The following is a 26,320-nucleotide window of genomic DNA, read 5'->3' on the forward strand; positions in this document are numbered from 1 at the left end:
TTACTCAAGGCTTTGAAAATAGTAGCGTAATGTGTTGATAGCGGTAAATCATACATGAAAGCAAGCATCTCCTTTTCAGCTTATGATGAGGGGGCCAGAGATATACGCCTCGCGGTTCGCCTGGCCCTATCAGGCTATCCGTATACCTCAGTTGTGGAGGTTGGGGTGACACAAAACGAGATGTTTGTTGGCAGGCGGGGAACCCGGCTTTCTTGTGTTACAATCAGCTATGGTACCTAAGTCGGAATCGCTGCGGCTTTACTTGTCTTCCGATATCACGCATCTCTCAAACTACCAATCTGCAGTCTCAACTCGTTCGTCGCGGTACTAATATTGATGACATTGCAACGAGTAAAGATGTAGGTGTCGATCTAAAGATCCTTCCTAAATCATAAGGATTTTGCAACAGTGGTGTGAAGCTGATGGGCAAACCCAGCAGGCTCACCATTGCCAGTTCTGTGTTGTGGCTGAGGCTGAATTAATGGCTTGCAGGCCAAGACCCTAGCGTGAGGAACTATTGACTGTCTGATGGAGGGGACCAGAGCCTGATTCTACTCCAAGGCTCTGTCAGGTGCTGAGATTAACTCGATATTGATGGAGCTTAGCAGTGAATCTGAGTAGAATCAGTAGCAATTACTGCGCTGAGTTCCATCTGGAAGAAGCGATCCATTGTTCCTCCTTTTGATGTTTCTTACGGGCTTCTGTTGCTCTGTTTTCCAGCATCATGAAAATCAGGCTCTGGGCTTGGGTCTATGAACCAGGATATGGATCGTACTTGTCATATTACCTCACACATGCATGGCCGGGTTTCAGATTACTTAAGCCACACAGCCTGGTTTTCGAAAGAAGATTTATCCCATCTCCAATCCCTCTGGCGTGACAATAATCATTCTAAGCAACACACTGCTGTGGACGAGTAAGAGTATCTCAACCGAGTGTGTGCCTCTTGGTAGTATTACCACGAACACTTTGCCATGGACCCATCTCGCGTATACTCTGACTTACCAGAGGTGGTTTCACCAGGGGACGCCGGTTTCCAGGGTGAGTACCGACCGCCTGTACCTCCAAAGGTTGCTTATTTCGAGTCAGCCTCAATGAGCCTTTCTGTCGACACTGCGAGCGAAAGACCGTCTTTAGCACGGCAGCAGTCTTTACCGCCGCGGCGTTGCTGCGTTTGCAATTGTTCTCAGAAAGCTTGGAAATGTGTACAATGCGATGACTTCTTTTGCGTCGAGTGCTGGCCTAAAGAGAGGCCCCATCGTGTAAGTTGCAACATATCATTACCGTCTCCGAGCAGTATTCCTCTCTTGTCCCGGCTCTGTTGAGCGAATCTACTCACACATTCAACCCAGCCAGGCAAGGTCGGTATCGATGGCCGTCAGCATGAAATGGTCGACGAAGATATCGTTCGCCGGCTACAGCAGATCTTTGGTCAGCCAACCGCTGCAGAACAACGCCGACGACACACCTACGACATCAATACTACCTGGTTTGGAGTCACCAAGGAACAGGAACAGCCATATCTCCACTATTCGAACAGACTAGTTGAGATCCTACGCGAGAGTCAAATGGGAGCGTTTACAGAGCGGTTCCCTCAACTGGTGTCTTTTGTTGGGCAGACAGGTATGCTCTTCGTACCTGATTCTTGTAAAATGACTAACCGGGATGGTACAAAGGTGCTGGAAAGAGCACAGTCATCAAAATGCTGATTGATCGCCAACAAGCACGAACGGACAGCTGTAACAACATGCACGCTCCCGTTCCCGGTCTCGTGGGCGATAATATTCCAACTACTGGTGATGTACATTTGTATGAGGATCCCGGAACGTATCACAGTCAAAGTCCCATGTTATATGCCGATTGCGAGGGCATGACTGGTGGCGAGAACGCACCTCGTGGTCTCGCCTGTCGCGAAAAGGTCGACAGTGCTAAGAAGTCTGGGAAGTTGGTCAAAAATGTTCTTCGCAAGAAGATCACCTGGGCAGACGACCCTAAGACGCAATCGCGTGAGTATGCAGTCACAAGCCTATTTCCGAAGATACTCTACACGTTCTCCGACGTCGTAGTATTTGTACTTCGCGAGGTCAGGTAAGTACTACCTCCCATATCCGACATTGTGACCATTGCTAACTCCGGACTCACTAGAACGTTCCAGACGGAGGTTTTGACACAGCTGGTTGATTGGGCCGCCATGTCAATTGATAAGTCTCTCAACCAGCCAACTCTGCCGCACGTCATCATAGTTGCGAACTATACCGACGCCAGTATTGATGACCAACAGTGGGATCCTGCAGTGGCTACAAAGGGTCTACTTGACGACTACCGACACTCAGTTCATCAGGTCCCCGCTTTGAAAGCAAACCTGGAAAAGCTGGCAAGTTTGGGTCAGGACGTCAAAACAACCAAGGAACTGCTTGAGTATTATTACTCCTCCGTTACAGTGGTGAGAATGCCGGTCAAAGGTCGCTATATGCAGATGGACGATCAGGTTGGGAAGCTTTATGGTACCATTATCGACAGATGCAGACTTTCTCATCTCCGAAGGAAGAAGGTCCGCATGTTACTCAACGCCGAAGTGTTGCCACAGTATGTAAACGCTGCCTACGACCACTTCTCAGTAAGTCTTGATGAGCCTTTCGACTTCATAGAAGAGGCACGCCGACATACCCCTCTACCCCGAACATTTGGTGGACACATCCTGAACCTCATCGTCACTATGTATAACCACGCAGGTCAGCATCGTACCCGTGTTAGGGAACTGTTTACAAATCTAAGTCGTCCGCTCGCCTCCTGCATCATGCTTGCTGCAAATAGAGAGAACATACAAGGTACGACCAGCGCCTGGACAAAATGCATCGATTTCTATATGTACTTACATAATTTAGGTTCCTACGCACATCTATTACGGCACACATACCATCATTCACTAGAGGAAGCATTGCAGCTCTTCTGTGACCAATGGCTTCGCTGCTCATATATCAGCCGGGAGGGATTTGCATGCCAAAATGCCAGAAATTCCCATCAGAAGGGACATCAAGCGATCTCCGGAAGGATTATGGCTCGTGGGCCTTACGAGTCAGACTTTGTCTCAGAGCAATTCTTTCCCCATTGGATCAACGAGATTGACAGGCACATAAGGGACCTGGACGATCGCTTACAGCAATATGATCAAGAGAAGAACATCATACCTCGTTACCTTTCTCCTGTCATGGCCAAGTACTATGGATCTGCCGATAGCTTAAGCTCGGCCTCCAAAATCAAAAGCAATCTGACTTGCCTTTGCTGTGTTCGAAGAATTCCCGAAAACATTCTTCCTTGCGGGCACCTACTCTGCAAAGCATGTGTTCAAGCTCATGCATTGAGCCTTGGCCAGGGTCTGTTCCATATGAACTTTTGCCCATTGCATAGAAAGGAAACGTCGTGGCCGAAACCTGCACCTATCAGGTTCAAGCCAGATGAGGCTGGTGTGAGAGTAATGTGCTTGGATGGGTGAGATGACCCAAAGTATCTCATTACAATTAATTCTGACATGTAACTAGGGGTGGCGTGCGATCCATAGTCGAGATTGTCACACTTCAAGCCATTGAAAGGGTCCTGCGCCATCACATCCCTGTTCAGAACTTCTTCGACCTTATCGTCGGCTCAAGGTTAGTATTGCAACTTTGGTCTTGGTGGATGGAAACTGACATCTACAGTACTGGTGGAATCATTGCTCTAGGTCTTGGTGTCAAGCGTTGGACCATCACTGACTGTAAAGATCATTTTAAAAGCCTGTGCAAGCAAGCTTTCACTCCGAAGTTACCCAAAGCCTTTGCAGCAGTTACTATGAGGAGCCAGTACAAGACGAAAGTCTTGGAAAAGGGCTTAAGGTCCGCCTTCGACCAGCACTCATTCCTCTATGGTGGTTCTAGACCCGATCACTCGACTTCAATACGAGTTGCGGTTACTTCAACCTTGGCCAGTGAGAACAGACCAGCAGTATTGTCCAATTACAACACCGAGAGCGAACATGAATCCTGTAAGTTCTCGCAGTTGACTTCCACTTATCTTTTCGTGGCTGACTCTCTAGCTCCATACAAATTCGTTCGCCCACAGGAGTCTGCTAGAGAGGTCAAGGTCTGGGAGGCAGCGAGGGCAACGGCTGCTGCACCTCCATACTTCAAACCCTTTCTGCAGGAGACGACAGGGACACAGTATACAGATGGCGCTATACATCATTCATGCCCCGTCCAAGTTGCAGACCACGAACGAAAGCTTCTTTGGGGAGAGGTCAGTCATTGGGCACCGGACATTCTTCTATCGCTCGGAACCGGGTATTCGCAGCCTCGCACAACTTACAAGTCCAAACGTGCATCTGCACAGGAGAGCCCAGGTGTCAAAAAGCCCAACGGGGTTATATACCCATCACAACAGTGGACTCCTGCTGGCTTGAGCTCTCTGTGGAGAACAATCAACCCCCTCGTCGACGATCAGAGCATCACCCAAAACATGTGGAACAGCTATGTTGAGAGTGCCACTTCTCCCGAGCAGATATGCAAAGGGTCGAAAGATAACCGTAACATTCGGATCAATGTCAGATGGTCAGAAAAGAGGCCCAATTTTGACGATGTGGAAGAGATGGAGAACATTGAGCAACATGCCATGAACGAAATAAGTGACAGTTATGAAATCAAGATCGTTGCACACAGGCTTGTGGCCAGCTGTTTTTATTTCGAGAGGACAGGTACTGATTCTCAAAATAGAGAAACTGGTTTGTATAAGTGCTCCGGTAAGCTGTCGCCAGTCCACGAATGCTTCTTCTACTGACTAGCTGTAGGGAATATCATCTGCCGTTTCGATGAAGGGAGCTCAGACCTCAAAGGGCTTGGTTGCATTCTTAGGGATCACTCTTCCGGTAGTTTCGCTCCTTTCTTCATCTTAGAGGAGGACTATGGCACTTCTGTTCAGAGGCAGCACCATGTGACTATTCCTGCTCAAACTATCTACCAGATGTGCTATTCGGGTACTTTCCGTCTGCCAACCAACCTTGTCGTTGATGGCAGCCAGGAATCCAGCCTCACATGTCTGTCTCTGTGTCTCCAACCGGGAGGATACAGTTATTCCCAAATCTCAGATCCATCCCAGAGATCCGTTAACCCCTCATTCTCCATCAGTGGGTTTCCCAGGGAGCTCTTCGCCCAGGATACGCCGCTGTCTCCTCGCACAAATGCTGCAGATGCGGACGAAGACGAAAGCCCTTGTGAATTGCCTGTTTCTGAAGATTTGCCACCTACCAAGGAAGCCTCGAAGGTTCCAACGATGATGGGATTGTTCAGGAATAGATCTCTGCATCAGTCTCTTTCACAGATGTCTTTTACAACCAGACCCAGCAGTTCGGAGGACAAAGCCACTGAATCATGTGAAAGTCGAGATGGAAGTTCAATTGAATCAGCAAGGCTCTTTTTCGGTGCGAAGAAGAGAAGCAGTGAAGGATCTGGCATATCGTCTGAAGCAGTGGATAAAGAATTTGAAAGCGGGCACGAGGCATCAATGAAACCGTTCAGAGGTTATTATTAGGGGACATAGTGCATTATACTACACGGATTCGGTATGCCGGTCTCAACCACATTGAAGAATACTGTATCGCTGAAGGGTCTTGTAGCTCGATCAGATAAGCTTTTCGGATATTCAGACTTTCCACAGGGCATTATGACCCCTTTGCCAGCAGATGACTTTTTTTTTTTTTTGCCTTGTTCTCCCTCATATAAGGTTTTGGCAGGCTATAAGATGCTTTCCTTGCTTCCATCCGGCTTTTTTCTCTTCCTTTGGTCTTGCAGCTCAGTCAACTTGTAACTAATCCAAACAACACTAGGAAGTCGTGGAAAAGATTACAGATTGTATTGAGGAACCTGTCTCCGTAGTAGACGTGGTTACGTTTCAAAATAGCGGTATGAGAGAACAAGCTAATGCCAGATCTAACCTTTTAGAACCCTTTTCAAGCTTTCGTATCGCTACAAATCCATCTTGCTAGTCCTTCGGCATGTATGGCTGCTGGCTCAATCACAGGAACATCCCCAAGATCCTCCTGCTTTAAAACAAAACCAAGATCCGTGCTCCCGAGAATGATGACCTGGGCCCCTCTAGCAACGAGCTTCTTTGCCTGGCCGATAAACATGGCCTTTGTTGATGTTGTAACGAATGAGACTCCCTTAGCAACTTCCTCCAGCATACCTCTGTTGACTTCCTCGATATCCTGCTCCGTCTCAGGAACGATGACCTGAAATCCACAGCTAGAGCTTTGCAAACGACCGATGAAAAAGTCCGGGTCTTCAGAATCCAACATAGAGATTTTAGGGCCAAGTAAACCAAGGCGCTTCACTCCGGGATTGTTCGTTTTGATGTAGGTTGCGAGGAAGTCTGTGATGTGGAGAAGAGGGACGCTTGACGCGGCAGCAACATCCGATAGGCGCGCAGCGACCTTGTGTGCCAAAATCGCGCAGATGGCGACCCCGTCAACTTTTTCTCCCAGTAGATTGATGGGCTCTTCGTATGTTGCAGCGAAAGAGGACCAGTCGCCTTTCATGGCATGTTGGATCATATCCTCGAGGTTTGCACTATACATGTACAATGGGGCTGCTGTACGGTTTCCGAGTTGGGTTCTTACAGCTGCGTTGATCTTATTGTAGTAAAGGGCTGTGACGTCGGGCGTCATACCTCCCAGTAAAAGGATCGTCTTCATTGTTGCTGACGATATTCAGATGCTATTAAATATTGGATGTAGGATGAAATGAGGATGATGGAAGTTGGAAGAACAGAGTCATGGTTCTTACCCGAATCCTGTGGCAACATGTCAGTTACAGGGCGTGAAGCTGGGTGAGGTTCTTAGTGCAGTAAGCAGGTGGACTTTGCTAGATTCATTTATAACTGCCAATTAAGATGTTTGACTTGTGTTATTTAACAAGGGAATCAAAAGGTCTTTCTTTAGAAAAGACTCCAGTGGTAGTTTAAGTAAAGGTTCGAAATGTTTTATGTCCCGGCAACACCTGCGGAGGTTTTCTGAGAAGCAACGAGATAGGTCTTGTTCAAGATAATCGTGTAACTAGAATTTAAGACTATATACAATAGTTGTAAGGCTCGAAGCTGTTCTAAGAATCGATGCTGGTTCGACCCTTACTTTCCTCCAGCCTTGTCAGGGTTGGTGCCTCGACCAGAGATCTTAGCATCACATCCACCGCCAATGGAAGCACATTGGTAAGGGTCCCAGTGGAATTCAGTCTTCTTGCAACCCTCAACAAAGTACTGGTAGTACTTTCCAGTCTCATCGTTCTCGACAGTAATGAACTTCCCTCCATCCACAGCGCCTCCCTCCCAAAAGACGGACCAACCGTCACAGCCACCAGTGGTGAAGCTTTGCTTATCACCGGCCTTAGTCTTCCCGTCGAACACGTCCATGCAGTTGCCGGCCCATTCCTTGGTGGCTCCATCGGGACAGTCTCCGCTGTCCATCTCGAAGTTTGCCTTGCAGAAGGGAGTGCAGCAGGTGTTTGTGCCGCAAGGGGCGCTCCAGGAGCCGTCGATGATGGTGATGGTATCACCTCGCTTGTTCAAACGCTTGCTCTCGTCATGGGGCTATATTGATGGTCAGTTAGTGCATGTTGGTAGTGAAAGATGGGTATGCATACAGCAGCAGAAGAGAAGGTAGCAGAGCTCAAAGCCATAGCGGCAGCGAAAACAACTGATCGGAGGGAGAAAGTCATTTTGTTGGTTTATAAGTGATTTAAAGTTGTGTTGTAGGTAGACTTGAAGCTGGAGTTCGAAAGATTGTTTGACTGGTAGAAGAACTGATGAGTTGAAGCTGATGGACTATTCGAAAGGTGGCTATCCAGAAGGCTTTTTATAATTAACTGATTCAGACCCCAACTTCACTGCCTCAATTTAACCTTGGGTTGAAATGCTCCGATTGAGGATCTGATTGTTCAACGTAGCATGCTGTTGAGGCTTTGATCGTGATCGTCGAATGTGGAGTCTGGAGTTGGATGACTGAGCCCATGGGGTCGTTCGCAAATGACCCGCTCTTACATCGCCTTACACCCTTTCCCAAGCACTAAGCGAGAACTTTTGAAGTTGTTCAGCTAAATAATGATCAACTGATTTGATAGAGTAGAGTACCATGCATAAACATGGCCTTTCCTGCTGGTAACGTCTTGGCAATTCGTAGACTCCCTTCAGCCTCCCTATCGGTAGTTCTACAGAGGCAGAGTACCCATTGCATGTACTTCAATTAATTTTTAATTTTAGAGTTAGTTGCCATAGGTAGGTGGTATTTGTTAGGCTAGTCCTTCATGGTGTCATATTGCCCAGCTTCTTTTCTCTCCCGTGTGGTAGTAATTTCTCGAATAAAGACATTTTTAAGCCTAAGTCCTTCTAGAACCATCGACAATGAGTTCCCCTGTCTCGATCCCTTTGACTGACCGACGCGTTCAGATTGGCTGGTTCTATACGTTTGCCGAATGTAACAAGGAAGTCAATGTCTGGGGTCTGATCCGGATTTGCCGTCCGTAGGATTGTGCACGGCTGATCCTCTAAGGCTTGGCAGAGTTAAATTCTCCTCAGCAGTGCCTACCTGACAGACCACATCAGCTCGAATGGCTAGCCTCATTGGGTTGGGAAGCCCCTTGATAGTAGATATTGGTGGCCTGAGCCTAAGAGGATGTTTCGGTGGTCTTGCGGTGGCTGTGGGTAACATAGTTGTGGTGATAAACAAGTGATATCCTATCACTACTTCCGCTTGAATCACGCACTAAGCTACTTGCCATTTGAGTATGCTTGCGCTGTGGAAAGATCAGAAAGATGTCTCTTGAAGGATCGCCGAGGGACTTGGCTGTCCGCTTGTTCTGATATCATGTTGAGGCACAGCTGCTTCTTGGCTCCTTTCAACATCCAGGCCACGACGGACGTGGCATTTATATAGCTTCGCAAGGTGAAGATGTGGTAACTCTGTATCAAGAAGGATTCGAGATGCGTCGACATGTTGTGGTACTCAAATGGATCAACGTAGAAGGAAGTCATCGGCCATCGGACGAGGAAACACCACATGTGAACGACAGAATATTACGATTCCACGGGATTCAATCATGTTCTATCATTTGCCACCGTCCTAGGCCAAGAGGACAGGCTTGCCAAGTCGCGTAGGATCGAATCCTTGATTGCATGATGGGGTTGAGGCGTCCCAGGTTCAGAATGGAACTACCTACATTCTGCTGGATCGTACGCATCGAGTTCGACTGAAATCCTGTTATTATTTTTTCAAAATTGAATTCTAACTTGCAACAACTGGTTTTTTTGTTTTAAATATACTGAGTAGGCTGTTGAAGCAGCTATGCTGTATGTCGAACTGATCGGTAGTAGTCTAGCCGACCTAAGATGTAGAAAGCTTTTTCAACCTTGTTCCGTTCTTCTGAAGGACTTGGTTCCGGGTAACATGTGCTAATAGGGTGTGTAATCGATCTTGTAATACAGTGAACCTTGTGTTGATCATAACTGTGTTGCAGACCGAGGCCTTCACTACTAAGAAGGCAGTTCCGACATTGGCTTCAGACCCTGTCTCTCACAGTCGAGGATTTGACTAACTGTTCTCTAAGTCAAGTAAAACTAGACTTCAACTACAGACAGCTGGATTCATGGAATAATCAGTCACGTCAGGAAAACCAAGTATGTCATATGCAGGAAGAATTATAAATAACAGTGTTATTATTAAAAAGCAATAGTCCTAAATTACAAACGCCATCCTAATATCAAGTTTCCACCACTTTCTTCTGATCTGCTATACAGACCGGATTCGTACATAGAGCCAATGCTTTCTCAGGATTCGGTTGCGATCGACACATACATATCCTGTCGAGAGACAAAAGACGCGAAGAACGCCAATCAAACGCCTGATGCCAGAAAAGTCCCTCCGGCGTTTCTTTATCTTCTTCTTCTCCGCCCCAGCACTTTACTTCCGCAGGACCCGAAACGCTCAAAACATCGACAATATCCATGTGATTCGACATGATCAGCTCCTTCTCCCCGTGGTATGGTTGGCGCCCTTGGATCTTCTTGTCGCCGTCCAACGTGCCTGGCGGGAGTTCTTCGGGTCTATACATCCAGTGTACGCGTGCGTAGACGTGATTCGCGTCTTTGGCTCTAACCTCGAGAACACGCGCTACCCATTCCTCGTCCTCTTGCGGTGTTTGATCCTCGTCCACCTTCCTGCGCTTTATGGTTTGCTCGTTTGCAAGAAAGATGAAGTCGCCCAGTTTATGTTTTACACCACTCAGGACAAAGCTCTTGTAGCTTGTCATGTTGTACCAGGTATCTGTAGGCTTGACAGAGTGGAGAAGGTCTAGGCTATGTGTCCCGGAACATGTGAAGGGAAAACTTTGCATCCTGACACGTCTGCGTACTGCGCGACCATCCTTGACTGTGGGTTTAGGAATAGTTTTGGGGTATGTGATTTGAAATGGGTGATCTTGAACTTGTCTCTGGCTCTCAGATCGAGATCGTTTGCGGACGCCCATGGTTGCAGTTGGTTGAGTTATCGAAGGGGGTTATAACGATCACTAATAAGCGGCGACGACGCGTCGTGTTGAGGGTCCGGTAGGAACGGAAAACACGTGCCTGACCTTATGAGAGTTTAGATGAAAGGTTTGAGCAGGAGCTGCGGGAGTTAGACGGGTTCCTCGAGATGAAAAGATGATGATAAGACGCGTAGAGTGAAAATAGGGATACAAAATCAAAACAAATTTGTCAGACGTCATTTTAAGCCGAAGCTTATTTCCACAAAGTGGGCTTACTTAGTAGAGTATTATTCAGCCAATGGTATTTCTGGAATCGCGAGATAGTGGGGTATGGTCTCTGCCACGTCACGTCCACTACCCTGAACTCGCTTCTCAACTCTACGAGTTCTGGGTATATATAAATCACAGTGAATAGTATTTATTAAAGACTATGCGGAGTGTTCTCTTTCATTCCTAAGTACTGATTCAAAGTGAGTTCTACTTTTTATCACCTCGAGTTGTTGAGATAAACCGTGAAACTCGCCAAGTAACTTTGCCGCAATCACCGGCTACTCAGACGGCAACCTTTTCTCACACGTGAGTCACGAGACTATGACCAATAGGTCGTCATGGGTCCTAAGTCACATGGGTTTTTTCTAGTTCAATGGAGGGATTTAAAAGTACGGCAAAACTCGCTTTCAAAAAGAGTATAGTCGGACTAGTTGTGTTGCCACACCAATTCGAGTTTAAGGATGGAATCGAACGGGTAGCATATTTGTGATGGGTATTCATTATTCATCTATTCAGTTCTATCTATGGATATCAATAATACTTAGATACCTGAGTTATTAGACTCCGTCATTAGGGTATCTATAAGAGCAGCAATTGTTGTTATGTTGTGATCTGCTCGGCTGAGTTCATTCAACCGATGCGATTTGACGGAGACATCCGTCTTTCCCCACCCGAATGGTTGCAACTCGATATCAGATGTCGTTGGAAATGAGAGTTGATTCTGGAGATCTTGTAGATCCTGAAAGTTGGGGAGCTCGGCAGCTGTGTCCTGACTCCATGATCGTGATAGATCATCGCGTGTCTCAGTATTGTTGGCTTCGACCTGGACGGTGACTTCTTGGAACACAACGATGCCGCCGCCTAAGAATGATTGTTGATGTGCTGTGTAGTGACGCTCAGGAGGAGGGTATACGTCTCCTGGGTCTGCCGCCGGGGAAATCTCGTTACCCTCGCCGTCTCCTGGTGGACAGAGGTTAACAGTCGAGGACGAACGGGTAGAGTTTTTCGAGGATGCTCGTCTCATATTCGTAAGGCTAGACTTCTTGCCTTTCGACTCTGCCGACGCGACAACACCTCTAAGTCTGCGAAGTGTTGAAGCAGGCCCCGAAGTGAGCTCATTGTTAGCCCGACTGGCGGGCATCTTCAAAGGATCAAAGTCCTGGTGCAGAACGCGAACAAAGTCTTGCCGCGACTGTTCCATCACTTGCCGCATCCTGAAGAAGCTGAGCGGCACCCATTGACAGTGAGGACCAGATGAGAGTACTGGATGAGTAATCTTGAGACGCAGTGCCATCATGACGGTCTCGTTTGCCTGATCACCGTCGACACCGAAAGGGAGTCGCACAATGGACGAGGTTAATATGGCATCGTGAAACAGAGGTTCTTGGACCCAGCCGCGAAGGGTGTGGATTGCATTGAATAGGTGGGTGGCGAACTCTTCTTCGTGAGGGGATCTTGACGATGCGCCAGGCGTCCTCAGCCTTTGAAGAACCTCGGTCACCGGTAACCCACCGACTCTTTGCAAGAGCCTAAGGTGGCATGTGTCTAAGCTTTCAATAGGCAACGGTACTGAAGGAAGCAGTCGCCGGGCATCCTTTCGGACCAGGACCTGAGGTTTATTGAGACCCGTGTCCTGCACTGCGAAGAAACCCAAATGAAGACCAGCTTTTATCTGGACTTGCTGGTCGATAAAGCTTCGCATATCTCGAAGCTTTGACTGAAACTCGGTGGACTGGATCTGTTGATTGTTGCCGACTCGGGAAGACTCGACGAATTTGTACCCCGCTGATACAAGCCTCTGAGCCTCGTCATCCGAGTTGAGTCGGCGGACGAGGAACATGAGCGCACCTCGTCCGTCAATCTCATTCTCAAGACTCAGTCCCTTCTCCAGGTGATGAGCATCAGCTGAACCTTTGCTGCCCGTCTCGTCAACACTGATGGCTTGATCGTTCCGATATTTCTCAAGTGCTTGGATGTAGGCTTGGTTTGATGCTGTTCTTTTGGGAAGGATCTCATCCCATAAAACACCAACGTTAATAAGTGGCTCATTTAGACGTTCGCTGAGTTCAGAAGCAGCGACGCAAAACAGCTCGCGAAAGACGAAGTCGTATCCATCAATAGGCTTTCCGTCGTCGGTGATAAGCTGGATGCCCTTCTTGACATCCTTGTGGTGGCTCTTATGTGGTAGTTGTGCTAGGTGTCGTTTCATGCCGTTAATTAATCCTGAGATACCAATCCAGTTCCGTGAAGCTTGGAACATCCATTGAAATTGTTCATTGGATGTATTAAACTTTTCTTTCGAGCTCTGAACAAAGAATTTGTGTTAGTGAAATGTTCCCGATGATAAAAGAGAAGTGGGTGATTTCTTACTCCTCTTGCACCTCCAATGAAGAAATCAGTAACGACAGTACAAGGAAATCCTCCGCTGGAATCGATTAGAAGGCGTCCATTCTTATCGAAAACAATGGCGCCAAGTTCGATCTGCTGAGCACGACGAGCAGCTTGCTTGATAGTTCTGGCTCGCAGGATAGCTGAGCCCGCAATGATGATACAAGCACCGAAAGACTTCGGAGACCAGTTAGCGTATAGGGCATCACATCATGTCGACAAGGACTTACCAAGCAAATAACTGCAATCACGGTTGCAGTACGCGATCCTTCCTGTATCCTCCTCAATCGAACTAACCGATATTCCGTACCAACAGAAGCACACCAGTGCATACTGGACACAGCCGCAGCCAGGAAAATGGCAGATATCGTCCTTTTCCACCAACTACCACGCGATAGCGATTGAAAGATGAAGAAAACAGCCAAAGCGGCTGTACTGGCTGTAACCGAAATGATAGCAGCCCCAACGATGTATTCGATTTTGTAAATGCACTGATAGTTTCTGATAGAAGCGTTCCCCAGGTAGTGCATCCCGCAGATGGCGGTGCCGCACAGAACACCAGCTGTTATCACCCTCCACCAAGCGACTCGGTTCGAGATGCCAATTGCGTAGAAGGCGGCTAGGAGAAAGACAACTGGTAGGCAGAAGGAGAGTATCGTGACGCCAATGGAGTAGTCGACTTGCATCTCTGCTTCGCCGTGAGCAAGAGTGAGCGCTTGGTTTCCGATAAAATGCTACACCAGATGAGTATCCCAGACGTTTATGGAGCAGAACTCGACAGTAAACCTACCATAGACCAGATGGATATGCCACCCATAGTAATTGAAGAGCACACGAGTATTAGACTACCATGTCCTATTAGCAAACCGTCGTTGTATCGTTTATCTCGACTCGCACGCACTGATTCGAAATACCATCAAACCATGATCTTCGATTGATCAATTCAAGAGTTGATGCTGCCCCTACCAGGCTAATGAGATAACTGAGGGCGACATAGCCCCCATTGTAGGCCTTTGGGACAATATGGCCCTGGTATACTTCGAGAAGGCCCTCGATAGGCATCTTGGGTAGTCAGTCATAAACATAAACCTAGCAATGACCGATGCAGAAAACCAAGGGTATTTAATCGCCTTTCAAGAAATGGACACTGGAATGAAGATCGACAGCTGGGCGGATAGACTAGGCGACTTTGAATGTGAAATGGCCATCTGGGCCCCGGATGCGTTAGTGGCGGAAGACCAGCCCTGTATCCCCGGCAGGCACAGCGCATAAATGGCAATTTGGTTTCCCAAAACGCTGGCAATTAAGCTTTGACATGGAATGAAGTGTGAGAACTAGAACAGACCAGGTCCCTGGCTTATACGACACTTTCCTTGATAAACACACAGTTGAGCCAATTGAACGCGCCGGGCAAGGCGGGATAGAGGCTCATTTGTCAGTTCTCAAAGTTCCTTAGCAGCGAGGCTTTCTGCCACTATCACGCTCGCCCAGCCGGCACCGATTGCAGTAACGATTTGTACACTAGATGTAGTTAGTCTTGCAATGCCTGGAATAAAAAGCAAGTTCAAAAGCAAGTTCAAAAGCAAGTTCAAGGGGAAAATCTTCAGTAAGCACTAATTAAACATAAGACAGGAACAAGGGTCGGGAATACGATGCGCGTTTCAGTGTAAAACAAAATCTACTCGCTTTCTTTTCTACTTAAGGTACATAAAAGCGCACAGAGCCCTCTTAAGACAGAGCCTTTCCTTGCCACCTACTCCCGTTGACACATCTCCATTCAACAATGACTCGTAGTCCAGCTATCGAATGGTCAAAAAGAGCGATGCCTCTTAGTAACAATCATACTCTCCGATTTCTTTGTTGAACTTGTCGTACTTTGCAACGAGGTCATGACGCTCAGTCTCACTTCGTCTGTACCGATGCAGGAGCTCAGTCAACTGTCCATCTACCGAGCCAGCTACAGTATCTTGGTCCCGACGCTTGTCCTCCATCTCCTTAAGAAGGTCCTCTTTTCTGACACTAGCTTCGGTCACGCTGCGCTCGAGTCTGGCCAGCCTTGTGCGCTTTGCTTTTTCAGCTCGAATGAGGTTGCGCTGCTCGACTTCCTCGACGCGCTTTGCATCCTGGTGCTGAGAAATGGTGCTGATAGAACCAGTTTGTCGGCTTGAGTAGCTTGTGTCAGAACCACGAGATGCGCTGCAGCGGCTGGAGAAGCTGGAGTGACTGTAAACCTTTGACGGAAAGGACCTACCCGGACGGTATGGCTCGTAGGCACTTTCCGTTATAGATACCTTTCCAATGACGCTCTCCTTGCTGTCACGGGAAGCTGAATCTTCATCCCCGACATCGCTCTCCTCGAAATCAAAGCTTAGACTCTCCAGGCGCTGAGCAAACTTGTTCACTTCGCGTTCAAACCCCTCTCGAAGCTGAGCCTTCGACTCGTCGGTGAAGTTAGAAGAATCCATGGCGACTGTGGTGGGAGTTAGTCTGAGTTTTGATATGCGAAAACTTACCTTTAAATTGTGAAAAGATGAGTTCTAGTAGAAGGGATGTGTTTGCTGGAAATAACTAAGGGCTACTATACGTGCAGTGTTTGTCTTCATTTATAGAGATCACTGTGGCGAACAAAGAAGCCATCGTTCACAGAACAAATCTCTTTGTCCGCGACATTGGAAAAACATTTATGTTCACACAAAGGCGCCAACACACGATTCACTTGCTGTTCAAAGATGGAAACAATAGTGATCAGACAGAGCCTGATACTTTGAGGAACATAACGCCCTGAACTGAACGCTTCACATGTGCTACTGAGAATGCATCTATAGAAGAGGTATTGTCCATTGGAACAAGCACACTTGGTGCATCTCGTGTATGAGATTGAGCGAGGAATGACCAATGTGGTTACAAAGGACCCATTGCGCGAAAGGATCTTGGGAACTCTAGGCATGAGTCAAGTTAAAGTGTTCTCCTCCAGCTTGCAGCGACATGCGTACTCCACGAATTGTGCCATCCAGGCCTCGTTGGCGGCCTGGCAGAAGGCCGATTGACCTAGGATACTGGCATGACGTGTCGGAGCAGTAGAATCGCGACGACACTATTCCAGAGTCCAGCTCATCAATTGACGGGGTTGGCAAACTCTCTAATTCGATAGGGAGGCAATGGGATAGCATGGGGTCTGTCGCGATGATCAAGTGAGACGGCGACGGCATCAGAGTCGACAGGTGTGTCGCTTGCTGATCGCGGAGCGCGAGTGGCACCTGTCTCTGTTAGTGAGATGCCTCCGATCGCTCTCGAATAACGTCATACCTTGATACCATCCAGATCGTAATTGAAGAGATATCTTCTCAGTCTGGGCTGCCGAAATAAAGGAGCCTAAGTGCGAGCCTAAGCTAGACATGGTGACCGAATCATTTCGTCTGTTACGCTCACGCAGCAGTATGGGATAAAAGTTTTGGGATCAACGCTTTATTCTAGCCACAAGCAACACGAGCAGCCAACTCGTGGAAAATGTCGTATTTTATCTTCTTCGCAAAGTCTTCGTCATCTTTCCCACGCTCAATATAATCCGTTCGGTCGCCCAGGGCCTTGATGTCGTCTTGCATAGCTATTATCGTTGCTTCCTCTTGTTCATCCGCATTATTCTGTGTCTCTTGTAACCCTAGCATGTCTCGCTCCAGGCTTTCATGCTTCTTCTCTAAATTTTCATGTTTCTTCTCCAAGCTCTCGTACTTCTCTTCCAAGGCTAACATCTTATTCTCCAACCGCATGACCTGGTCCCGAAGCTGCGCATTCTCAGCGCTGAGCTTCTGTGCCAAGTCTGTCTGATCCATAGACGACGCCTTCTCAACTTGATCTTGAAGCTCCGGTTGAAGCTTCGCAGTTCCAGCTGTGGGCTCTTGAGCCCCAGCCATCATCGATTCCAGCTTCCGTAGCTTGTTCCATATTACACTCAAGTTATTTGGAGGTGGGTCGCTGTCTTGTCGAGACCGCTTACGTTCGTAAGGAGGAGGGACTGGCGGTGCGAGGCTTGCGGCTTTCTCATATGAAGGTGGTACAGGCGGAGCAAGAACTGTGGCCTTCGCCCCGCCGCCACTGTACATACGGGAGATGTCATAGTCGGGACCGGAGAAGGGTTCGAGCTTGCGTTGTGATATGCAATCGCGGATGGAGACGAGCTGGTCGAGAGACAATAGAGCGTCACGGATGTAGATGCGCAGAGCCGTAACCTGGGAGAGTTCACGCAAAGAGTCGAGAATCTTGCCTGAGCGCACCCGGGCTGCAGTGACGGGTTCTTTCACGTAGTTGGGGACGAGCACAGCGATTGGCTTATCGAGTTGGAAGTTGAGGCATGTTGTCGAGCAGTTGAACGTCGTTTTCAGAGCGTCTGAGGGGTCTGTTTGGGTCGTGAAGTCAAAGGAAGAGACGAATAGAGGGCTAATGCGGAGGTAGATGGCTGAAGCGCTGCCTTGATCTTTAAACTTGATGGGGACCATGACTTCGAAGACGGCACGGTTGCTGCTTTCGGTATCAAGTCGTATTGTAAACCGTATCGCGGTGTTGCTCGGGTCCGGGATTGCAAGGGAACGCGCCGAGCCATCCCACTGCCACTCAAGGGCAGCTGTCATTTGCTCGAGATCGATGCATGATGGTGTCGGCATATTTGATCGGCCTGCTAGTCAGTACTAAACCAGAGGACTCACTCACATATAGACCCTACGCAAACGAAGAGAAAGCCGGCCTCGCTGCCAGGCAACCTGTTGACCTCCGGATGAACCGCAAGGTCGCCTCAGAACTCCAGATGAACTGCAAGCTCCGAGCAGGTCCCTTCTACAAGCCCCGGTTATTCCAAAGAAGGAGGCGCGCTCATTCAGTGGGTATAAGACGGAATTTTATAATGGTTGTAGCGCGATTCACGGGCTTCTCTTCGAGGGCGTGTTGTGTCGGGTCGCGTCGGATTGAACGAGGACGGTCGGGTGCAGTTTTATCGAAGAAAGAATGAAAAAGGAAGAGATTAAACGATAGAGAGATAATGCGACATGACGGTGGGCGGGAAGTGCATCGCGCGCGAGGAATCACGAGAGGGGGTTAATTGATCGTGAGGAGGCTGGTAAATGGAAATGAGTGATGATTCAATCAGGCAGACCGCGCTAGGAGTCGGAGGAACCTCGGTTCCGGCCTACCACTCTGCACGGCCACATGGGCCCACCAGCCACAAAGGAATACCGCCACACTCACTAGGTGGGTAACAGAAGAAATGTTCTCTAAGGCTTAGACTACAGAAATAAAGTAGCCTAAATGCTTGCCTAAGCTGGCATAAAGTGACCAGATTATTTCATCTTTTATGCTTTCGGCGATCAATTCTTCTGACACCCTGCGGGACTCACTCAGGCATGTCGCCTAAAAATATCACAGGTGGGTATCCGTAACCTGTGAGACTGAGGGGGCCAAAATAAATGCGTCTCTTATTCTTTCGCCGGTTGAAAGGTTCAATCGGTGCAGTCATCCGTACCGCTTTCCATCGCAACAGTGACAACAGATGAACAAAAATTCCGCTAATCCCGTCTTGTCATATAATCTTTCTGCTGCTAAGTATTTCTGTGTAATTCCTTTCTGCAACGCTCTATTGTCACAGGTAGTGTCCATCTTCTCATTCCATGGTCATCAACTTTTAGACTTCAGATATCAAGTTAAGCTCAGGATATATAGCTTTAATGGACTATCGTTCGTCAAAAAGCTCACTATCCCATTTTACAGACTTGTATGTCCCATATTGTCCTTATCTAACCCTCTTGCGAAGTCGAACTTGCAGTCCTTCCTGCCGAGGGAACCAACTATTAATCACCTTCCATTCTTTTTCAGGATCCGCCAACTCAATCTCATATAAGGCTACCAGCCTAGCAAGAACCTTATAAGTCTGGAAAAGACCCATGTTCTTCCCGATGCAGATACGGCTACCTCCTCCGAACGACAAGTCTGACTCGTTCATCAAGAGTACACGCTTCTGGAAATCTTGCTCGTTCTCTCCCTTGCTTCGCAGCCAACGGTCGGGACGAAACTCGGCGGCATCCTCGCCATAAACGGATTTGTTACGGGCCAGAATATATGGGTTCATTCCCAAGATCGTACCACCAGGAATGAAGTCGCCGTTGGGCAGAGTAAAGCCCTCCTTGGGGACATAACGTTCCATGGTCATTGCAACGCCGGGCAACATACGTAGAGCTTCTCGAATGAGGGCATCTGTGTATGGTAGAGCCTTTACATGTTTGTATGCGGGTACTTTATCTCCAAACTTAGCCGCCAGGACTTCGTCAGTGAGACGCTGCCAGCATTCCGGGTGCTTGAGCCCAAAGTACAAAGCACTGCGGATGGTGATAGCTGTTGTGTCGGCTCCAGCGATCATGTTGACCATTAACCATGAGACAATTTGGGCATCGTCCGCCTCCTCGGGGTTCGCGTTCTTAACCTCGATGAATTTATCCAGGAAGTCGGGTTGCTCTGGGTCGTGATAGTCCTTGTCGTTGCCCTGATACCTATCTACCAAGTGCTTGACGGAGATACCGGCTATAGTGTTGAATCCAGGAGGTCCGATATGGCAGATGGGGTTCTTGTCTAGTATTCGATCCAGGAATGGCATCGTACCCACGATGGAGAAATAGTCCATTGCTTTGTCGGCATTGTGAAGGGTGCCATCAAAATCATATCCATTCTCGAGATAACCAATAGGCTGAGAAAATGTTACGGCGCCAACAACATCCCAGGTATCTAAAATCTCAGAGATCAACAGTCAGTAATCGAAATGCCGAACGATACAGCATCATTGGCTTACAGAATAGAATCCATTGACCTATGTCGCAGATTTTATCAGCATTACTCCCATCCATGAATCTCTCCTCCAACTGTCGGCATAGTTGGTCGATGACCTTATCGATGTGAGGCTCAAGGGTGGTGATGCCAGCAGTTGAGTAAAACTTTGCAATAGGCTTCCGTTCTTTTCTGTGCTTAACAGGATCGGTTTGGCTGAAGAGATTGAGAACTATTTGCCCATTGACAAGAGCACTACTACCATGATAGAAAGGTGTCTGGACATGCCTTGATTAACACCAAGTCGTCAAAACCTTTCGTCTTGAACTAACCTTTAACCAATCATCTTTAGTATTAAAGATGGTCTTGACAATCTCGGGAATATCAACGTCAATAATACTGGGAGTGATGCGAACGATGGGCCCATATTTCTTGTGGAGTTTCTCAAGGACGAGATGTGAGTCGCCCGTGGATACTTGATACAAGTACCAGAGCCTAGTAAATTCTTCGATGAAGTCAATAGAGGTTCAATCGGTATAAGCCTGCATGGGGAGAGTGCGAAGGCCAAACAGACGTCCCCTCAACATCAAAAACATGTGTCTTACTTACTTGCAAGAAACGGCCCAGGATACTTCTTCAATGGCGAGGAGAAATATGATGTAATAGTCCATAGCCAGAAAGTGATAACGGGGACAATGAAGAGTAACACAAGAGAGAGGGCAACGCTTTGGAAGGTGGTTTTCGAGGAGCCCAGTATGGGGGTTTCAGCATGGGCAGTGTCGTTTACTTCCATGGCCAACCTTTGAGTGCGTTAGAGCAGTCAGTACTTGAAAGAGAGAAGGGACATCCCGCTTTGCCTTGTAGCTGGGAAGGCCGTGTAATTAAACCCCAACCTTTGCTTGAAATGCGGACCGGACACGATCTTCCGTCCATGTTCCTGTGGGGAAGACATTGTGCGACCCAACAGCGTAAGATGTTCACCTCGCCTCGAGGGATACAACATGCAAGACCCCGCTCTACCAAGTTTAGTGTTACATGGTCTCTAGTTTGGTTTTCCCCGTGGCCTCGCTACCGGATGAGGGGAAATCATGCCATAAAGACGAGCGAACGGGTAGCAGTGTGTTGGTGATATGTCGCAGGCCTGCATACATAAGTGGTTCTGTGGCGGGGCTCCACGGGGATTAAATCCTTCTTAGCCAACATCACCCCTGTAGGTTTGTTGGCTTGTCGAATTGTTATAACTCATTGTGGCGTGTTTGAGTAGTATTTGTCTTGTACCTGTGCAATATCAACTAACCAGGCTGCCAGGGTCAGGTTACAGAGTCAACGGAAGGGGATGGATCTGCAATCGTTGTTTGTTCATTGGTTCTTGAGCAGTGAGTTTCCGAGCAGTTGGCTCCTACCAACAATGTTTTTCCTCAATCAGTTCCACTATTAAGCTGCAGGGGAACGTCGGGTCGCTTGCGGCCCTGCGGGTCAGTACCGAGTTAACAGTCCGAAGGATTTGACTCTGAGCGAGACCACGCCATGTTCAACATCGCTGCAACTTTTTACGACCGAAAAATCAAAAGTTGAACCACTCTGCGGATATGCAGTAGTTACATCACATCTCATCATATAGCCCCGGAACAAAAGCACTTTGTGCGGCGCAGGACTCGGAATACTACCAGCAGTAGCGACTATCTAGATGCGCTCTAGCTGTGACCGGATGATGTCAGCATGTTCTGCAGATGTTCGGATTGATACCCTGTATTCTGCTTCTCTTAATCTGAGAATCCCCATGGGTCCATGTTGCTGACTGCCTCGCTTCGAAAGCAGATCCTTTCCGCTGGCTTCTCCCAAGGATTATCGATCCCTGGATCATGCAGTTTCCATCCCTGGCAAAGCTAACAAGCATTCCTCATGAGTCTCGTGCGTAATAATCTGTACACTGTTATATATACCCAGAGAGGTATCCTCTTTCAAGTTATGGCTCTCCGAGCACACACCAAAAATAGTCCAAGATGATAGGTGGTAAAGCCCCGATGGCCTTGGCCATCATGTGGTCCTTGGTAGCGGTAACCTGGGTTTTCGTCATCTTACGACTATACACGAGAATTTTCATCATACAATCTGTTGGTCCAGATGACCATACATACTGGTTGAGTGGAGTGCGCGCTTTCTCCTGTAATTATATCGAAGCACACATTCTAACAACGCGCTACCCAGATTTTAATCCTATTATATACCGTTTTTGTACACATAGCGAGTCTGCATGGCTTCGGACGCCCTATGCCTGGTGTCGACGCCACCCCTTTCGAGTTCGACGAGGCCGCGCTTGCGATCAAAAACGAGATGATTGGACAAACCTTCGCAGTAATCGGAATGGCAGTCGCAAAACTTTCGCTTGGCTTTTTCCTGCTCCGTATTGTGGTGGATAAATGGCAAAGGATACTGATTTGGTTTACGATGGGTTCGTTATCTGCGGTGTCAGCGCTATGCGCCATCATGTTTTGGACACAGTGCACACCAGTTCAAAAGATTTTTGATCCAATACGCACTGAAGGCGTCTGCAACTTCAGCGTGACGCCCTATGCAACTGCACTTGGGGGTGAGTTCTAAGTCTTGTTAGCGTTGACCAGGCTAATACCGCGTCGCAGTCTGGTGCGTCCTCGCGGATTTCTTCTTTGCTATCTTCCCATGGGTCTTTATATGGAAGTTGAACATGAAGCAGAAGGAGAAGATTATTATTGCGGGCAGCATGAGCTTCGGCTTCGTGTACGTTTCGGCATCCCGGTATGAAGTGACTTGGCTAACATGTTGAACCTCAGTGCTGGCGCTTGTGGCATTGTTCGAACATACGAAGTTGTCAACGGCTTTACTGCGAATTATACACGTAAGCAAGCGCGATACAAATGAGGATAACCTGAATGAGTATGCTAACATGATGCCTGAGTAGTGGATACTGTGCCCTTGATCATTTGGTCAGCCGCCGAAATGGCTGTCACGTTGATCTGCATTGGCATTCCCATCTTGCGCCCGCTCTGGCGCCGTGTCCTTCACAACTCCAACCTCTCGTCCGAACGCTACTATCGAAAGCAAGAAGAAAATAACAATGAACAATCCTACAATATGGACAGTATGCCTCCAAGCAACGGCAACAGACGCGGATTCCATAAATCCCATCCCAAGCTGGGGATCCGAGGACCGAGTACCATCACGCGAATTGCTGGCGATAACAAAAGCGACGAATCAATATTGGGTCCTGAATATCGGCAGGGCAAAGGGTCTTCTCCAAGCCCTGCACCTGGAGGCATACATGTTAAGCAAGATGTTCACGTAGATTACTCTACAGGTTTAGAATCATCGGACTCTAGAGGTTAGAAATGATGACTTACTTACCCTTACCCTACACGCTGTCACAAGGTCTGAGATGTTAAGGTAGATTGTGGGTTTATTGTGGATATCTGATGATGATCGGCCATACAGATTAACATCCAGTCTCTATCGCGTCCTCATGGCAGCGCTTCCTGCCTAATTGACACCCTCATCTTCGGATGGGAATCAATTCTTAAAACTGTGGGTTACTAGCTGTACGAACTTTGAAACAGGAGATGGTTGACCTTCTTTCCGAAGCTTTCATCCCTAGGTCAACTTTGCGTTGGCATGAATGGACGTGCACAATAGGAGAGTACGTACCCTACGCGTTTCGCGTCAGCCTCTAAGGAATGACATACTCTTGAGTATTCCGCCCTGGGGAATGACTCATTTTGATGACATGTCTGTAAGATCGACGGCTAAACATGGCCCCAGAAACCACTAACAGCAGTACGGATCGCGAGGATCCCGTCATTTGGGACATGCAAGCGGGTCCTTTTGGCATATGTTAACCATTGGAAGCCTTTCGCGTATACGAAAAAGCCTTGCCTGTAACTATTCATAGCAGGATATCATATTAAAGTTTTCCCGGTACGGAGCGCGGTGCCTTAAATGCGGGAACCAGTCGAAGTCGGTAGATGGTTGAAATTCAGGAGCTGCCAAGATGCTTCAAAAGCTTTGCCAAGGAGGCCTGGAAGTTTCTGAAAATGCCAAAGCTGAGTATGGATCCCCGCTCTGTCTTTTCAATACGGGCAGACCAATCATGGTTTGTATTCGCCAGGCCAGCGGACATAGCCGGACACACTAAACCGCCATAGGAAACGTAGGCGAGAACTCAGACAGGACAGCCAAGACCTTTAGTTGCTCTTTAGTTACTCTTGAAAGGTGACAGTGCGTCCTGGATATTTATAATGACGGAGAGATTCCAGTTGACCCGAATTGACTGCTCAGTTCTCCTTCACATTTCATCATCATGGCAGGGCAATACCATGCCGTTGAACCAAACGGCCAACATAACATCGAACTGCAGTTTCAGAACTCACCGTCAAGAACACCAAGCCCATCACCCAGACGATACCAAGGATTATCAGCCCGTCGCCGATCAAAAGCAAGAGTCTGGCTGGGCCTTTGTGGAAAATGGCTTATTACCGTTATGTTCATCATCGTTGTCTATATCGTCCTAATTGGATATGCACTGTACGATGTCATGACATCACAAGATAAGAAATATTTTAATGCGCTTATTACGGGTTTTCTCATTGCTCTCGGAATGTCGACAATGAGCCAGTTGACTCATGCAGTCGGGGATATGAGGTGGTGGATTTTGAGCAAGCGACCCAGATCGCGACAAAAGGTCAAGGCGATCTTACATGTCAACAGTATGAGCCAAGTGATAGTTTTGGCTTTCAAGTCGAAACGCTGGAGGATTCACCTCGGTGTTATAGCCTGGGTAGCACTGTTCCTTGTAAGTCTCCACGGTGCTTCTCTCAGAATTCTGCTAACTGAGCCAGGCAACCCAAGTTGGTTACGCCTCTTTGGGCTTATGTTACTCCGTCGAAAAAACCGAGGATACAGCCCTTTTAGTCTCTGGGAACGTGTCTATTGCCGATCTGAGCACTGTCTCGACTATAAGCGTCGTTAATGGATCCGCCTCAACATATGCCGAAGGATACGCGGTTAACAGCTACGGTATCATATCCCAGGGTCTCAACCAAGGATCTCTTGTTGATATCCCTTGGCCGCAGACTCTATTCTTCGGAGATGACAAGCACTTTTTCTGTGATGAGTACTGTTCTTATGTTTTTCGGGAAACGAATACAGCCACCCAGGATAGCCCAACTGCGGCTCCTATTTCAGCATACACGGATAGGAAGGTCGACATCAAGACGCAATGCAAGGCATTCAAAGTCCGTGAGGGAGGGAATGGCACCAGGGAAAATATTGTTATTGAAGACGGGCGAAAGACGAGGAATGTTACCTTTCCGAGCAAGGAGGGTCCCAACTTCAAGGTTTACATGACATCTGGATCTCAGGATTGCGGCCGCGACTGCAGTCATGTCTCAGTGTTTGAGCCATCCTCGACGGACCCATGGTTCTACAATTGCACCGTTAAAATCAGTCCCGTGGAAAACGCGAAGCGACCAGAGCATGAAGTCGGCGATAGACTGGCACACTTGGTCACAGCGGCGATAGCCCTCGGAGGCCTCGACGGCGCAAACAACACTCGAACAAACAGCTACCCATCCGAATCGATTTTCGGCGTGCCACTCAACGGCTCAACCAGTGTGGTAGAGTACCTCATATCGCGCTTCTCAACGGGCGCGCTAGCAGCCACCATTGAAGCCAACACGGATGTCGTACTTCCCGGCCAGGCACCTACGGTCGGACAGAAGCTTTCTGTTTCTCACTGGGGAGTCATGACCCTTATCTTCTTTATAACAGCGGTTATCCAGTTGGTGGTTGCTATCGTGGCAGCTAAGGTATCCGGGAGGGTTGTTGTGCCCCCATCCGACACGCTCTCTGAGGCCAAGGTTCTGAGAGCTATGGTCGAAGAGGATTTATTAGACGAAGAACCGAAGGATCCTGCGGCGATAGGGAAGGGTAGGAGTTTATGGATTTATCGGAGTACACACGTCGGGGATGGAGTTTATGATTTATATATGGAGGAGGTCAAGACATAGTGCATTTATTATTTAATCTTAGAACTTAGAAACATATTGTGAGCGTATTTTGGAATTCATACAGATTACCTATTCTTCAACCAAGAGTTGACTTTTTCTTTTTTTTAATGTTAACGACACCAAGAACTTCAGTTGTTTTAATGGTAGTTATTTTCCGAATTAGAACCTGTCAGCGCTAGAGCAGGGGAGGTAGATAATACGGCTATGCGGCATCTGTAGGCACCCAAATTCGGGATCAACATCCACGATAAGGCAGGTCCTTTTGCTATTGCGTCGACGTATCCA

The 26,320-nt window shown here is 48.0% G+C and overlaps 10 protein-coding genes across 10 annotated transcripts; 3 read left to right on the forward strand and 7 right to left on the reverse strand.

Annotated features, from left to right (window-relative positions):
- Positions 1-974: 974 nt before the first annotated feature.
- On the forward strand, positions 975-5,631 carry B0J16DRAFT_394837 (uncharacterized protein; the record flags this gene model as incomplete). Its single annotated transcript, XM_046132161.1, has 9 exons — positions 975-1,070; positions 1,353-1,623; positions 1,677-2,088; positions 2,146-2,828; positions 2,886-3,489; positions 3,540-3,647; positions 3,696-4,018; positions 4,070-4,768; positions 4,817-5,631. 9 exons carry the CDS (start codon positions 975-977, stop codon positions 5,554-5,556), a joined length of 3,936 nt encoding a protein of 1,311 aa, XP_045986736.1. The 3' UTR covers positions 5,557-5,631.
- Positions 5,632-5,812: 181 nt separating this feature from the next.
- B0J16DRAFT_333800 (uncharacterized protein) lies at positions 5,813-6,952 on the reverse strand. Its single transcript, XM_046126881.1, has one exon. The coding sequence runs from the start codon at positions 6,716-6,718 to the stop codon at positions 5,975-5,977; it is 744 nt and encodes a 247-aa protein (XP_045986737.1). The 5' UTR covers positions 6,719-6,952; the 3' UTR covers positions 5,813-5,974.
- Positions 6,953-7,078: 126 nt separating this feature from the next.
- B0J16DRAFT_369020 (uncharacterized protein) lies at positions 7,079-7,818 on the reverse strand (the record flags this gene model as incomplete). The annotated part of the gene is made up of 3 exons (XM_046130251.1): positions 7,662-7,818; positions 7,154-7,608; positions 7,079-7,091 (listed from the first exon to the last, which is right to left on the reverse strand). The coding sequence occupies exons 1-3, from the start codon at positions 7,734-7,736 to the stop codon at positions 7,079-7,081; spliced, it is 543 nt and encodes a 180-aa protein (XP_045986738.1). The 5' UTR covers positions 7,737-7,818.
- Positions 7,819-9,711: 1,893 nt separating this feature from the next.
- B0J16DRAFT_333803 (uncharacterized protein) lies at positions 9,712-10,759 on the reverse strand. Its single transcript, XM_046126882.1, has one exon. It carries the CDS (start codon positions 10,536-10,538, stop codon positions 9,774-9,776), a length of 765 nt encoding a protein of 254 aa, XP_045986739.1. The 5' UTR covers positions 10,539-10,759; the 3' UTR covers positions 9,712-9,773.
- A 184-nt stretch (positions 10,760-10,943) lies between these two features.
- Positions 10,944-14,448, reverse strand: B0J16DRAFT_66366 (uncharacterized protein). The gene is made up of 5 exons (XM_046134247.1): positions 14,098-14,448; positions 13,987-14,041; positions 13,427-13,930; positions 13,179-13,373; positions 10,944-13,113 (listed from the first exon to the last, which is right to left on the reverse strand). Exons 1-5 carry the CDS (start codon positions 14,256-14,258, stop codon positions 11,350-11,352), a joined length of 2,679 nt encoding a protein of 892 aa, XP_045986740.1. The 5' UTR covers positions 14,259-14,448; the 3' UTR covers positions 10,944-11,349.
- A 429-nt stretch (positions 14,449-14,877) lies between these two features.
- Positions 14,878-15,966, reverse strand: B0J16DRAFT_333812 (uncharacterized protein). The gene has a single exon (XM_046126883.1). It carries the CDS (start codon positions 15,659-15,661, stop codon positions 15,026-15,028), a length of 636 nt encoding a protein of 211 aa, XP_045986741.1. The 5' UTR covers positions 15,662-15,966; the 3' UTR covers positions 14,878-15,025.
- Positions 15,967-16,560: 594 nt separating this feature from the next.
- B0J16DRAFT_66405 (uncharacterized protein) lies at positions 16,561-18,030 on the reverse strand. Its single transcript, XM_046134248.1, has 2 exons — positions 16,959-18,030; positions 16,561-16,916 (listed from the first exon to the last, which is right to left on the reverse strand). The coding sequence occupies exons 1-2, from the start codon at positions 17,852-17,854 to the stop codon at positions 16,667-16,669; spliced, it is 1,146 nt and encodes a 381-aa protein (XP_045986742.1). The 5' UTR covers positions 17,855-18,030; the 3' UTR covers positions 16,561-16,666.
- An 872-nt stretch (positions 18,031-18,902) lies between these two features.
- Positions 18,903-21,067, reverse strand: B0J16DRAFT_333815 (cytochrome P450; the record flags this gene model as incomplete). The annotated part of the gene is made up of 4 exons (XM_046126884.1): positions 20,607-21,067; positions 20,330-20,502; positions 20,023-20,275; positions 18,903-19,958 (listed from the first exon to the last, which is right to left on the reverse strand). Coding segments are annotated over exons 1-4 (1,592 nt in total), but the record flags the coding sequence as incomplete, so codon positions are not given.
- An 838-nt stretch (positions 21,068-21,905) lies between these two features.
- On the forward strand, positions 21,906-23,627 carry B0J16DRAFT_394860 (uncharacterized protein). The gene is made up of 5 exons (XM_046132162.1): positions 21,906-22,163; positions 22,243-22,587; positions 22,637-22,754; positions 22,808-22,872; positions 22,936-23,627. The coding sequence occupies exons 1-5, from the start codon at positions 22,001-22,003 to the stop codon at positions 23,358-23,360; spliced, it is 1,116 nt and encodes a 371-aa protein (XP_045986744.1). The 5' UTR covers positions 21,906-22,000; the 3' UTR covers positions 23,361-23,627.
- A 682-nt stretch (positions 23,628-24,309) lies between these two features.
- On the forward strand, positions 24,310-26,104 carry B0J16DRAFT_300461 (uncharacterized protein). The gene is made up of 2 exons (XM_046124566.1): positions 24,310-24,819; positions 24,866-26,104. The coding sequence occupies exons 1-2, from the start codon at positions 24,328-24,330 to the stop codon at positions 26,033-26,035; spliced, it is 1,662 nt and encodes a 553-aa protein (XP_045986745.1). The 5' UTR covers positions 24,310-24,327; the 3' UTR covers positions 26,036-26,104.
- The last annotated feature ends 216 nt before the right edge of the window (positions 26,105-26,320 follow it).

The sequence above is a fragment of the Fusarium flagelliforme genome (assembly GCF_020744385.1).
Source record: "Fusarium flagelliforme strain FIESC 12 MPI-CAGE-AA-0113 chromosome Unknown B0J16scaffold_2, whole genome shotgun sequence".
NCBI classification, from domain to species: domain Eukaryota; kingdom Fungi; phylum Ascomycota; class Sordariomycetes; order Hypocreales; family Nectriaceae; genus Fusarium; species Fusarium flagelliforme.

Coding starts and splice junctions, on each gene's coding strand:
- B0J16DRAFT_394860 (XM_046132162.1), top strand. CDS start 22,001: ATGATAGGTGGTAAAGCCCCGATGGCCTTGGCCATCATGTGGTCCTTG. Junction 22,588..22,636: donor CTATGCAACTGCACTTGGGG/GTGAGTTCTAAG, acceptor ACCGCGTCGCAG/TCTGGTGCGTCCTCGCGGAT. Junction 22,755..22,807: donor AGCATGAGCTTCGGCTTCGT/GTACGTTTCGGC, acceptor GTTGAACCTCAG/TGCTGGCGCTTGTGGCATTG.
- B0J16DRAFT_333812 (XM_046126883.1), bottom strand. CDS start 15,661: ATGGATTCTTCTAACTTCACCGACGAGTCGAAGGCTCAGCTTCGAGAG.
- B0J16DRAFT_300461 (XM_046124566.1), top strand. CDS start 24,328: ATGGCAGGGCAATACCATGCCGTTGAACCAAACGGCCAACATAACATC. Junction 24,820..24,865: donor CCTGGGTAGCACTGTTCCTT/GTAAGTCTCCAC, acceptor TAACTGAGCCAG/GCAACCCAAGTTGGTTACGC.
- B0J16DRAFT_333800 (XM_046126881.1), bottom strand. CDS start 6,718: ATGAAGACGATCCTTTTACTGGGAGGTATGACGCCCGACGTCACAGCC.
- B0J16DRAFT_333803 (XM_046126882.1), bottom strand. CDS start 10,538: ATGGGCGTCCGCAAACGATCTCGATCTGAGAGCCAGAGACAAGTTCAA.
- B0J16DRAFT_66405 (XM_046134248.1), bottom strand. CDS start 17,854: ATGCCGACACCATCATGCATCGATCTCGAGCAAATGACAGCTGCCCTT. Junction 16,917..16,958: donor CTTCGGGACCAGGTCATGCG/GTTGGAGAATAA, acceptor GAAGTACGAGAG/CTTGGAGAAGAAACATGAAA.
- B0J16DRAFT_66366 (XM_046134247.1), bottom strand. CDS start 14,258: ATGCCTATCGAGGGCCTTCTCGAAGTATACCAGGGCCATATTGTCCCA. Junction 13,931..13,986: donor GCATATCCATCTGGTCTATG/GTAGGTTTACTG, acceptor CATCTGGTGTAG/CATTTTATCGGAAACCAAGC. Junction 13,114..13,178: donor TCATTGGAGGTGCAAGAGGA/GTAAGAAATCAC, acceptor TTCTTTGTTCAG/AGCTCGAAAGAAAAGTTTAA.